This window comes from Odontomachus brunneus, unplaced genomic scaffold, assembly GCF_010583005.1.
Source record: "Odontomachus brunneus isolate Ranch 3 - 2012 unplaced genomic scaffold, Obru_v1 Obru_scaffold_016, whole genome shotgun sequence".
Classification (NCBI taxonomy): domain Eukaryota; kingdom Metazoa; phylum Arthropoda; class Insecta; order Hymenoptera; family Formicidae; genus Odontomachus; species Odontomachus brunneus.
In genome coordinates, this window is record NW_022639466.1 from 206,307 (window position 1) to 218,934 (window position 12,628).

The window sequence follows — 12,628 nt, forward strand, 5'->3', positions numbered from 1 at the left end:
AGATGAAATTGTTGCGCTATCTTCTCTATTTTATCTAGGTAATGTAAATATATATTATTTCCTTCTTATATGGACACGCACAAGTGTTATCATTACTAAATTATCTAGAATGATGTCCAAATAATTTGGAATATATTGTTGCAAATGTGTAAAATATTAAAATATTTGCTCTTATATGGTAGATGTTTGCGTTAGTACCACCTATATCAGACTACGTTAAAATTGAGTTGTAATTTGCATTGATATTCGTTTATAATCAGGACAAAATGATAACAAACTTACATGCAATCCTAAGGCAATATTCTGGATGATTTTGTTTTATTTCCAATTTACTGGGTTCCTTAATATATCTGTATATATATTTACTAAAATTGACTTTTTGACATTGAGGCCGGGAAAACAGGCTTTTATATAACGCATAGCATTATTTTAAATAATTATTTAAATAAGATGACATATTTTTATTTACAATGAAAATAAATATACTCAATATTTTTTCATCTAGGAAAAAATAAAGATAATTCAATTTTTCGTTTAGATGATCATTTAGATAATTTTATCTAGATACCAGCAAATATTGCTTTATATATACATATATATATATATATATATATATATATATATATATATATATATATAAAAGTATATCCTTCTTTCGTCTCTCAAAATGACTTGATTATAGTATATTGTCCTATTCCTCCTTACAAATATATTAAAAATAAAATAATAAACAGAAATAAATCAATTTATTCTTATTTAAAAATATAAATATATCTTCAACGTATCTAAAAATTATCATTTATCTAAGATAAAAAATATCTAAAAATCTTCTTTGATCTGTATTTGTATCTGAGGAAAGTATAAATTTATTTTTAATCTATTTATTTATCTAGATAAGTAACTTTGTAATTGTGTCTTATCTAAATAAAGTATAAATTATATCTTTTTCAACATTACTAATAGATAAGGTAGTCGGAGGTAGAATAGTCGTTCTATAAACTAAAGGTCCCAGGTTCGATTCACGGCTTAGCACATTCTTCGCTCTGACATATTTTTTCTCCATTGCACAGAGCAATGAACACGATGAGTACAAATTCTTTGATTCTTATGAATTTCAGAAAGTCGATCGAATTTCAGAAGTGCAATCGTGTTCTGTATCTTTGATTCTTGATTCAGCTAATTCTCGCTTCCGGTATATTTTCTTTCTGACTCTGATAAACAATTAGCTCTGTCGTTTGCCTGTCAGATTGTCACAGCAGACTGACAGTGTCTAATCATTATTATACAAACATTTCTAAAGCGCGAGATTTCTCAAATCGTTCGATCTCAAAACAGTCAAAACTTTGTGATACAGTTTAGAGGACACTCGTCACAAAAAGAAAGATTTAAGCACTAAATATATTTAAGAAAAATCACATTTACATAACATTGTAATCTATTAAACATTTACTAAACTTACTTTTTTGTTAATAGCTTTGTAATAAACAAAATCCGACGGTTAAAACTTTTTGTATGTTCTGCAGCATACTTTTCTTAATAATATTTATCAAGATCAAGTTCGTTGGAAAGGGATTCGTTAATCAGTATATTTAGCTAATTGAGCTATTAATCCCGTTTGGCTAAGAGATTTTTTGCAATGTGTTTGAGAATGGGAATTATTGATATCGAAAATGAATGATTAGTACGGCATTACTTGGTGCCCAATATCGATTTATGGTACTCTTTTCCGTTTGAGTAGCTGTCGCAGAGATCCTGTAATTTTGCACGAGGGAAATCACACGTCGCAACTTATTACTCCTCACATAGAGAGACTTGCCATTCGTCATTCCATCTACGACAACGAGAGTCTATAGAATTGCGTCTGGCGGTTCCTACCGATCGTGAGTTCGCGGTCCCCGATTCGAAGATCGCTCCTCGCGATTCATGCTGCACGCGTACGGCTTGCTCGCCGTCGGTGCCAGCTATCGTATTTACATCGGCTTCGCTGTCATTAATTTTTAATAAACCGATGCACGAGCGCGCGAGAGCAAATAAACTTCGCGACTGATCGTATGCGGGAGCGCGGCTCAGCCGAGCCGGCCCGGCGCGGCGTGGCGCGGCGCGGCGCGACGCAGCGCGGTGTGGCGCGGCGCGCCGGACGGACCGGTTCGTTTTCGTGGCGGATCCTCTCTCTTTCTCCGCCGGCGGCTCGACGATCGCACGGCGCACTGGCCGCGAAGCGGTACCCACGGCTATTTATTTGAGCAATTAATATATAACCCTCGTAAATACGGCGCGCGGCCACCCCCGGGCATCGCGGCGCACTGCGCCGAAATGCGAATGATTACGCGTCCGTGCTCATCGCCGTCATTAAGCGTCCGGCCAACCGCCGCTGCGTGGGCGCGCATAAATCCCGCGCGCGCTTGGCGTAATTTACAACGGGCGAGCGCCTAACCGACTCGTTTACAAGAATCGCGGCCGATCGCGCCGGTTAATACTTTCGGCGACGATCGGCGCGCCGCTTGAAACACAGTATCGTGCGTGTACGTCGACGATTATTGTCGGAGGGAACTCTCCTCGCCCGGGGTGAGGAGGACAGCGAGGGAGATCGATCACTCCTGGGAGTCGATGAACCGCGGCACGGCACGTGAAGAGAATCGTTTGATGATACGTTTCTTTCTTCCAGACTTCCCGTGCAATATCAAAGACAAATGATGTATCCTCCTCGCGGCTCCTCCTCGCTTCACTTCCGTGAAATTCAAGATAAATCGCCCCGTTGCACGCAGTAATAAAAGCATAGTGAGCTAGTTACTGAGGGTTTACTTCATGCGCGGCCATTATTAAATATTGAAGTGTTACCGAAGGAAAGGAGCAAAGACGACCAAGTTCGACGAGAAGACCAACCAGGTTGTTGGAAATATGATGCGCTTGGTTGGATCTGTCTGCATCGTCGAGGGATGGCCCGAGTTCTGTCCCATTAAAAAGCGCACGAGGCCGGCATCTCGAGTTTCATGATTTGCTTCGATGAACGCGAGGGAGCGGATATTAAACCGTAGAGAAACAAAGACATGCCTCCATTTCGCCCTCAGCGACGCAAGGATCTAGGGGTGGTAGTGAGTCTCTCGGGAGAGGATTACCGGGACCCACGATGGTGGGATTACTCGCATGGGGTAGCTAACGGAATACAAGGCTGATTGAGAACAACCTTAATGCGCCGCGACAGACTCCATCCGTCCGTGCGTAGCCATAAAAAAAGGAAAGAGAGAGAGAGAGAGGCCCGACATCTCCGTTACTCTCACCGATCTTTTGATACTCGGGCGGAATCGGATATCGGTCGACTTCGATCGCCATTCGCATTTGTCTAGTAAGTCTTCGCAAATAAACTAAAGTAACAAATCTATTACTTACCAGCTATTGTGTTCAGAAACATTAGGTACTCAAAGTTAGATATTTCTCGACGTTGCCATTTTTGAGTCATATTGGAGCTCCTCATCAATTGTCGTGGGGACATCAGTGATGCTCGTCTACGAAAATAAAGAACAATTTAAAATAACGGTCCTAATTATGGGGCATTTAGAGTTAAAGTACTTTCATTCGTTTATATAAACGTGTAGATCGAATATAATAAGGAAACTGTTAATACCAATACAAACATCATAGTTTTAAAGCAAAATTGTTAGACTTTAAATTAATTAATTCTAAATTAAAAAGGAAATAATTAGAAACGTTTATGCATAAGTCTCAATTATGAGTCAGTAAATTATTTCACATCCTTATAACGAATCATACGATACTTAGCTTTATATTAATAGTTTTAGATTAATTTAGTATTTATATGTACATTGTTTTATATGGAATAATAATATACGTAGTACAACTTACAATGTAACAAAAGATCGATCGGAACAACTAGAATCGAATTGAATGAACTCAATTTCTGGACTATATACAGCAAATTAATTGCCTTCATTATAATTTTGATATTCTTTGAGGTAATCATTTATTTGTATCAAACAAGCTAAGTATGTAATAAAATTGATTAATTATGATGTTCATTTGATTATGCCGAAAAGTAAGAGTAACTAAATGAATTGGTAACGAATAAGAAATTTAGCTCAACTTTTCTCTCGAGTTCAATAAACTACATATATTATTAAAGAAAACAATGTAACATTTTATTAAATTTTCTCCCAGGTACACACCGTGATAGACTGCTGATTTAAAAAAGTGTTTCCAGCTTATTATCCAAATATATTAACGGTCAATTTAATAATACAAACACCACACCACACCATAATAGAATTAATTTAAGGTGACAGAAAACTCCAAAATAGCGGACCTATATACTACTTGGAACAGTTTAATCTCAAGTAGTATACATGGCCGCGTGTTATATAAAACTCCAAGTGGTGAAGCTTGCTTGCTTATATCTCTCCGTGACGAAAATTTATCTCTCCGCGAGCGAGCGAGGTAAAACCAATGCAATCTATCGATTGATCACTAAGTTGTATATCCGAATTATATATTTTATAATTTATTCAACAATCTTGAGGAAACTGTTGTAATAATTTCTTTTAGTTGAACAAATTTCGCAAATGTCCATTTATCAAAGTTATTAGTTTAATATATTTATCGGTTTTGACTTGTAGGTTTACGTGCTTATAGGTTTTATGTGTTTTATATTATACATATCAGGTTTTTGTACATCGCCACTTCGAATTTTGTTTAAATAATCGTCTAAATAATTGTGCAAATTAGAAAACGATATAAAATATTACATATGAAATGTCATGTTACATACTATGTACGTGCTAAGTTATAAGAAAAATGTCACCTTGGGTAGTGTTACTTGTTAGTTGAAAAAAAAAAGAAAAATTTATGGTATCCATATATAATTACATTTCAGTTTCTATTAACTTCATACTTTTGACTCAATTTTTTAGTTAAAATTCCTATATCAGACCGTTGAACAGACTTAGTTTTTATTTAATTTGACTTGATTGTAGTTGATGCAACCGAATTTGCTTAACCGATTTGCTTAAGATTTGATCCGTTTTTTTTTCAGTGTAGGTATGGAAATGAGAATATGCATATGCATTTGTCTATGCGCATAGAGTTGTGTCTACAATGAAGTATCAATAATCGAAACAAATATAAACGAGCAACGGTTTGTCGCCGAAACACGCGCAATTGCACGCCAATTTGCCGAAGGTCCGCATCGCGAGGCGTGTGTCATTTCGCAACGTGCGTGCATCGCGCGCCACGCATTTTAATTGCCGAATCAAACGAGCCGGTGTATCGGCTTTAATGCGCAATTAAGACGCCGGTCGCTCTCAATTCATAAGAGCAATTACGTCAAGACGCGTAGCGGCGCTTTGCGTTCGCGCCATAAAGCCCGTCGCGTCGCTTTATGAACGCGAAGATCGCTGATTTAGAATTTATAGGGAGACTTTAACGGGCGTTCGTCCTGTAACGTTAAAAGAGAGCGCACGATGATGGCACCGGACGCATAAATTCAGCTCTTAGATGCGACTCGCGTAAATTTCAAGCGAGCGTGAAGACTTCCAGCGAAATGCTAACCGCGAAAAATCGACAAAGCGATTGTCGAAGTGCGATTTCAACGTAAAAAGGCTTGATTTTAGACTCTTAATACATCTTTCTAAATGAGACACATGTATTATCAGAGTAAACGTATGCGAGATAGTGGAAACCGGGGTAAAATGCTATATTTTCCAGTATTTCGAAGTTAAAACTATTTGAGGCAACTAATTATGATTAATTGTTGATGGAGCATATACTGTACATATATGATAGTGACAATCTTTCTCTATGTTTTATGCCAGCAACGATCCTATAAACCGTATATTTTCTTCTTGTACCGAATCAAATTGGCTAGCAATTTGGAGTAATGTATGAACTTGTATCTTGCACGTTGAAAAATATTTTATCGTGTAAAATTATTTTGCAACAACTAAGGTTCACTATTGCCGTTTGACTTTGGAAAAGAAGTGTAAAGACATATTTCCGTCACCTAAGATTATAGATAATTTTTGTTTTTTATTTATATTAACATAACTTTACATCGTCTGTTTATATGCTCGATTTCAATTATTTATTTTATGAATGAAAATTATATTGTCCGTGATATAGTGTGTATCATAAACACAGAAAATACTGAATTCAATTAAATATTTCATATTTGTTACTATATATAAATATTTCATATTTATGTACTATTTTTTTCATATTTCGCAAAAGTTCATATATTTCATCATAAGATAAAATTTATTCAAAATAGATTCTGTATCCTGGAAAATTTAATATTTTCATTAAGAATATTAAATAAAAATAACAATTTTCGGTTTCCTTACTAGAGTCGAATCAACGTATTCTCCTAAAATCTAAAGTTTTATAATATTCTTGTAAAGAGAATAAATTTTTCTTTTAATAATAATGGGCTGCACTATAATGCGCTTTTCTCACATATGTGATGGATATATTTTAAGATTATTATCAAGAAAATATTTTTTGTTGAAGATAATTATTGCATAAAAAAAGGGAAGTAAATTGAGTAATCGCTTTTCTTTGTATTAGAATGATATTTTGTGTGCACTTGCGGAGAACTTCATTCTAATTAATAACATTCAAATTTATTTACTGAAAATAAAGAATATTAAGACAAAATGTCGAAGACGTATTCGACAGCTACTGAATCAATTTATTTCTACTTTTTAACTGTAATATCATTCTTTCCAATTTTAATGAAATTCAAGGAAAAATATCTACGTTTTGAAAGGAACATTTTGCGATTTCATTTCTACTGTTTCTCTCACGATAAACAAAGTATATACACGATTTAAAGTCTGCCACGAGTCGTCACGCGCGAGGAAATCCGAATATTTTATCTTAGTCGTGCTATTTGCGGAGTAGATTAATGTTAACTGCAAGGTCAGTAGATGTAAATTCACATGTAACTGATATGCTGAAGGAAATATCTAATTACCGTCAATTTATAGCGTTGTTAATAAATAAAGATATAAGCATCTTGTTCTAAGAATTAATGTCGTCAGTATTTTTAAATGCATAAATTCTGATTTTCCTATAAATAATCGAAATCAGAATTCTACACTAATTAAAACTGCATAGTAATTGAGGACGTTACTTGGCGTGAGGTAGCTCCTTACATTATGACTTTCATTATGAATTAATCATGACTCTCTACGGTTGCATGTCAACCGTCGCACTTTTTTACACGGCGATCGACGATCCACCGGTGAAGCTTTTACATAAATTAACGAATCATACGTACGTATATATAAACTATATAGATATACCGATCATATACAATAATAAATATTCCTCGTCGAATACTGTCGACATGACGAAAGTCGCGTCGGGCGCGGAATGCTTTACATTCTCCGCATCGAATTTTAATAACAGATTCTTTAATAAATCAACGATGTACCAAACTTTGTGGCATTTCAAGTTTTAGTATTGGATACCTCGGTAATTAAGAGTTCGCGATCAAATTCCATCGAAGCTCGCGCGTTAAGTTAGAAGGAAAAAGAACAGAAAAGGAAGAAACTAAAATGATTTGAAAATCGCGAGTCTTCTTCAAGACGTTAAATCACGCGGCGTTCTAATTAAATATGAAAGAGCCTTCATCGTTCGTAAATAAATTTCACATCTACGCAATCCTCGCTCTACGTCACGACGTGGTTTCGCGTTTTATACAACGGCGAAATATTTTTTGTTAGCTAGGAATCTTCTTCTCCGATCAGACATCGGAGTTCGCCGTCGTATATTTATGGCCGACGTATCCTTCTCGCTGGCTATCTCGTATATATAGGAACGTTCTAATGGATGGGCCGAAGCGCGAATACGCGAACCTCTGTTCTCACCAACAACCCTTGCCGACCTTATAGGTATTCTACGAAGATCTCCTCTTCGATACCTACGATACATTATTATCATACGGGACATCACGCAGAGATGAATTTCGCATCTTCATTGTCGCTTTTGCGTTCACTTACACCACAACATTTCTATTACTTCAAATGTAATATTATTGAACAAACGGATATGCAAGATTAAATTATTATACGCATAATTATTACATAAAAACAAAAATTCGCAACGCAAAAGCTGCGCTTTTAAAAAATTTGTCTTGAAGTTCCTCACGTATTGACTCTAGAGATTGATGAGACACAATCAATGTTTTCCCAAAAACTTAAACGTCATCGCGCGCGAGCACTTGAACTGAAAACTGGAGGTTATGCCCAAAAACAAACTTTGTCGTTGTATGCATCCGTAGAAAGAAGCGCCTCAAATCCGTCCCAGGCAGAATCGCCCTATTGAAAGGGACAAAGAAGCGGGGGAATGCGACAGGCATGTTTTGGGGACGGTGGACTCTGAGAGATACTTGGAGCCTCGTGAAACGGCAGAAGTGCTTTTTTCCTCGTGTTTCTAGCCGGCTGTCGCTTACCTAGTCTGGGGTATTCCGTACTTGATGCCGACGCCTACCCGCGGTAGTGCCTTGATCACCTTTTTCACCGTCGCCTGGTCCGAGAATGCGAACAGGATCGAAGCTGTGGACAAAAAAGCGTTAGGGCGTGAATTACAAGGGTGGATCGATCTCAGGGGTACGTGTCGCGCGTCAATCATCTGCGGGTGGACGAGAGAGAGAGGGGGGGGGGGGAAGAAAGAGAGAGAGAAAAAATTCTTTTACGTTTGCAAACTTCGATTTCTGAAATTCGAACGTTTGTATTTATGAGAAAGTTGATAAGAATTATAGCATAATGAAGATGTTATGACACAGATAAAACGTTGATACTAACCGCTTAGACGCAGCCACGAGAACATCATTAGCCAATCATAATTATGCTAATAATGTCACGATAACTTGTTTCTCCATAATGATAGAGAGGTAGGAAAGGATTCAATCGCTCGGAGTACGTTTATACGAAGTTCCCCTGAGAATTCAAAGGCTAGCGTGCGGGAAGACTGTTGCCATAAATACTTCCTAGTAATTTACCGAACTGTCCGTACACGAAAACAAGACGTACGATTTAATCTTAATTAATGAAGGAGGGAGTTACCGCTTGGCATATACATATAATACAATCGAATGTCTTTTCTTCCATGAAAGAAGTACAAAAACGATCCAGTTCTACAATTGCAAATATACACATTTTCTTTCATTTTTAATATATAGTATAGGCCGAATTGCGTTCTTCGCAATGATGTACGCTAACTTTTCATATTGCACGCAGAAAATTTTTTTTGAAGAAAGTAATGGAATTATTTAGTATTTAGATCACTCAACAAATCTGGGTAATGACATTAATCTAACTTGGGTAATAACACTAATCTAAGAACTATGTAGATAAATAGACCATATAGATAATGGCATACTAAAGAAACTACAAAAAGTCTCATCCTAATATCTTTAATGGTCCTCAAATTATGAGGAAACATACAAAAACAAACATACAAGTCAAACCTCCTTTTTTAAAAAACTGTACGTGGAAGTATTTTTTCCAAGATGTATGGAACTTTCCAATAGCTTTGGAACATATACGAAAAAAATTCTCATACTGAACACATATTTATTTAATATCAATGCTTTTTAATATTAGACAAGAATAGAATTTGAATGAATTAATGAACAAATAAAGCACATTTTGGTTAAAGGAAATAGAATTTTTAGTTTTTAGAACTGAATGTGGTCCGTATAAAAATTTCGTTTTCTTCAACCAAAAATCGATTCAACACGGAAAAAAATTTGATTGAATTAACTAAATATCTGAAATATAAACAAACTAGAAATTCCGATTGAATTTAACAGAGAATTTTGTTCAATTTAATTTAATTAACTAATTCTAATTAGTTTTTTAATTGACTAATTAATTTAATTTATAATATAACTCTTGTAAATTATAATATTAGTATAAATAATAGTGTTATTCAATAAAAAATTTTTTGAGTATTTAAATCAGGTAAACAATATTTTATTTAAATAAAGAGAATTTAAATTTAAGTAAATAGGTTAATAGCAACCATCAAAGAAATATTTATTGATTTTAAGGTAATTTTTCTTTCAGGGTATGCACCGCCGCTCATTAATAAATAAAATGTCGAGATAATATTTATGTACCAGCATGAATTTCAAGAAGAATACAAGGTAACTGAAATGAATTCGTAATTTTATGTTTTCAATATATATTTTTACCGGAAAAAAAGGATTTTGTTGTCCAAGCGAAAATTTGGACAACCAAAAAGTAATTTGGTTAAAACCAAATAAAGAGAATTTAGATTTAAATAAATATGTTAATGGCACTCATCAAAGAAATATTTGTTGAATTTAAGGTAATTTTCTCCTCAGTGTAGAGCAGACAGATGTTCCAACATCAAACCAGCAATCGCTGTACGTTGATGAAGCTGCTCTCATTCGCGGTCGCAATGCCTCTCGATAACGTGAACATAAGTAGCGTGTCAAGAGACAATAATCGTGAGAACTGTCTTACAGAAGTAACTGTCACGCACGGAAACGAGAGAATCACCCCGCGTAATTTTGGGCGGCTGCAATGTAAAGTATTCGATCCGGCAACCGAAAACAGCATACACAACGTGCAGTCGCATTTTAAAGTAACTCATTCATAGTTTTATTGTTCCACGATTTATCGCGAGAGGAGACGCGATCCGAGCGCGTGTTCCCCGAGAGCGGTCGCAGGCTAACGAACGCGCGTTTCCAGTGATTTTTTAATGAACGACGAAGGCACCTCGCAGGGATGACATTCCACCGGCGACGTCTCTCACGACGACGCATCGAAAGTCAGCATCAGATTAGAATCGGGGAACGCTTGGGAATTTATCTGCGCCCCGAAGAAATAATCAGCGGGATAGTGGCTCGACACAGGTATAAGTAACTCTCCCGCATGGTTTGTTACGGGACATCGACAATCCACTTCGTACGAACAAAGGCTCGCGTTAACGAAAACGTCACTATCGTTGCTCGAGCCCGACAGCGCTTTTTGCTTCATGAACGCCCGAAATTTTTATTCCTACCCTTTATTATCAACGTAAATTTGTCGCGTTTTAACAGACTTGGCGAATTTATATTAATTCGCCAATTATCGATTGAATATAGCATATTAATGAGAATACGAAGTCATACTCTCCAAATTTCTTAGAGTGGAATCTTATTCAAAATGAATGAAAAGTGGTAGTACTTTCATTGAAAGACATAACGAAAATACTGCTGCTTGAAACGGATGTTTCAGTTAAGTTTAGAGTGAATTATTCGTATAAACTTCGTACAGTATAAATGAACATTTCAATCAATTAGAGTGAATATGTTGCTGTAACGATGGAGTACCTCAGCTTTACTCCTTAATTTTAAGCGAAAATATTTACTTGACGACTCAGGTTAGAGAATTTACTCTATTTGAGCGGAAAACTACTCGAATTTGAATGACTCACTTTGCTTCTCGAGTAAAATTTCAGTCTAAAAAAATGATTAATAACGATTAAGAGAGGGGAAAGTCGTATTATGCGTAAAATTGCAAATCGCAATATGACGCTGCAGCGTGAAATACAACAAGAGTAGCAGCAGGTGCGCCCGTACGATTGAATAATAAATTGATCTTAATAAAAAGGCATACCGTAATGCGGGCGAGATATTTATTATGTAAAAACTAACACCGTGGCGCACACCTTGCGGCGAGCTCGGAATTCCGTCGCCATTCGCCGTTCGATTGGATTGCGTCTCGCGTCGTGCGAAATAACGCAGGAAAGGGTTTCAGGGGTTGCACAAGAAACGGAATGCGCTCTCGACCGAAAGCGAGCCGCTGATTGAGGACGAGCAAAACAAGAGGAATCACTGGCACTTACTTCTGCTGGCGAGGAAGATCTCGATGGCCACATTCTGCAGCAGGTAACGCCGCGAGAAGATCGCGCGGACTTCCGAAAAGTACCATTTTCCGTGCAAGTGGTCGCAGTACTTCAACACCTGTAACAGAAATTGAGGGCGATTTTTCTTTAATTATCTTTCCTTGAGGTTCATTCTTGAAGGTCTATAATCGAGTTAAATCATTAGATCTGAGTCTGTCACGTTGTGACTCTATTCATTTCTTTTGCTTATCTGCAGTACTGCATTTTTTATAGTTATGTAAGGAAAGGGGGAAGGTAGGAATTAACTTACGTATCTCGGAGATCATTCTTGGATCGTTGGGGTGTTACTATCGACTGTCGTTTATATAGTGTTTTCCTCTGACTTTCTATTTCTCAACAGCAATGCAGCGATTCGCATGAAACATCGCAAGGGAAATGCCCACTGGGGGCCAAGACGGAATGGTCCAAGGATACGAGCGCATGGTTGGACATAAGTATGGAAGCACGATGCAATGAAGTGTGATGTGATATAGTGAAACCAGTGCTGGTTGCAAGATGGCCGTCATGGTAGGAGGAGCCTCCTGCTGAGTCGAGAATCGATCCCAGGACCTCGTGGACTTGCGCTTTCGAACGAGTCGTGAACAGCTCGTCGGCGAAAGGGGGAGAAGGAGAGAATAAAAAGAACGAGGTTTAGCGAGAGAGTGAGAGAGAGAGAGAGAGAGAGAGAGAGAGAGAGAGAGAGAGAGAGAGAGAGAGA

General features: G+C 36.9%; 1 protein-coding gene across 11 annotated transcripts in view; it reads right to left on the reverse strand.

The window, feature by feature from the left end:
* Nucleotides 1–12,628, reverse strand: part of LOC116841528 (neurobeachin) — a 581,065-nt gene that overhangs the window by 23,514 nt on the left and 544,923 nt on the right. For all 11 annotated transcript variants that reach the window (XM_032809573.1, XM_032809576.1, XM_032809575.1 and 8 more), the window contains 3 exons: nt 11,872–11,989; nt 8,465–8,567; nt 3,388–3,503 (listed from right to left, as the gene is read on the reverse strand). In XM_032809573.1, coding sequence (XP_032665464.1) covers nt 3,388–3,503; nt 8,465–8,567; nt 11,872–11,989 — 337 coding nt within the window. The remainder of the gene's footprint in view (nt 1–3,387; nt 3,504–8,464; nt 8,568–11,871; nt 11,990–12,628) is intronic.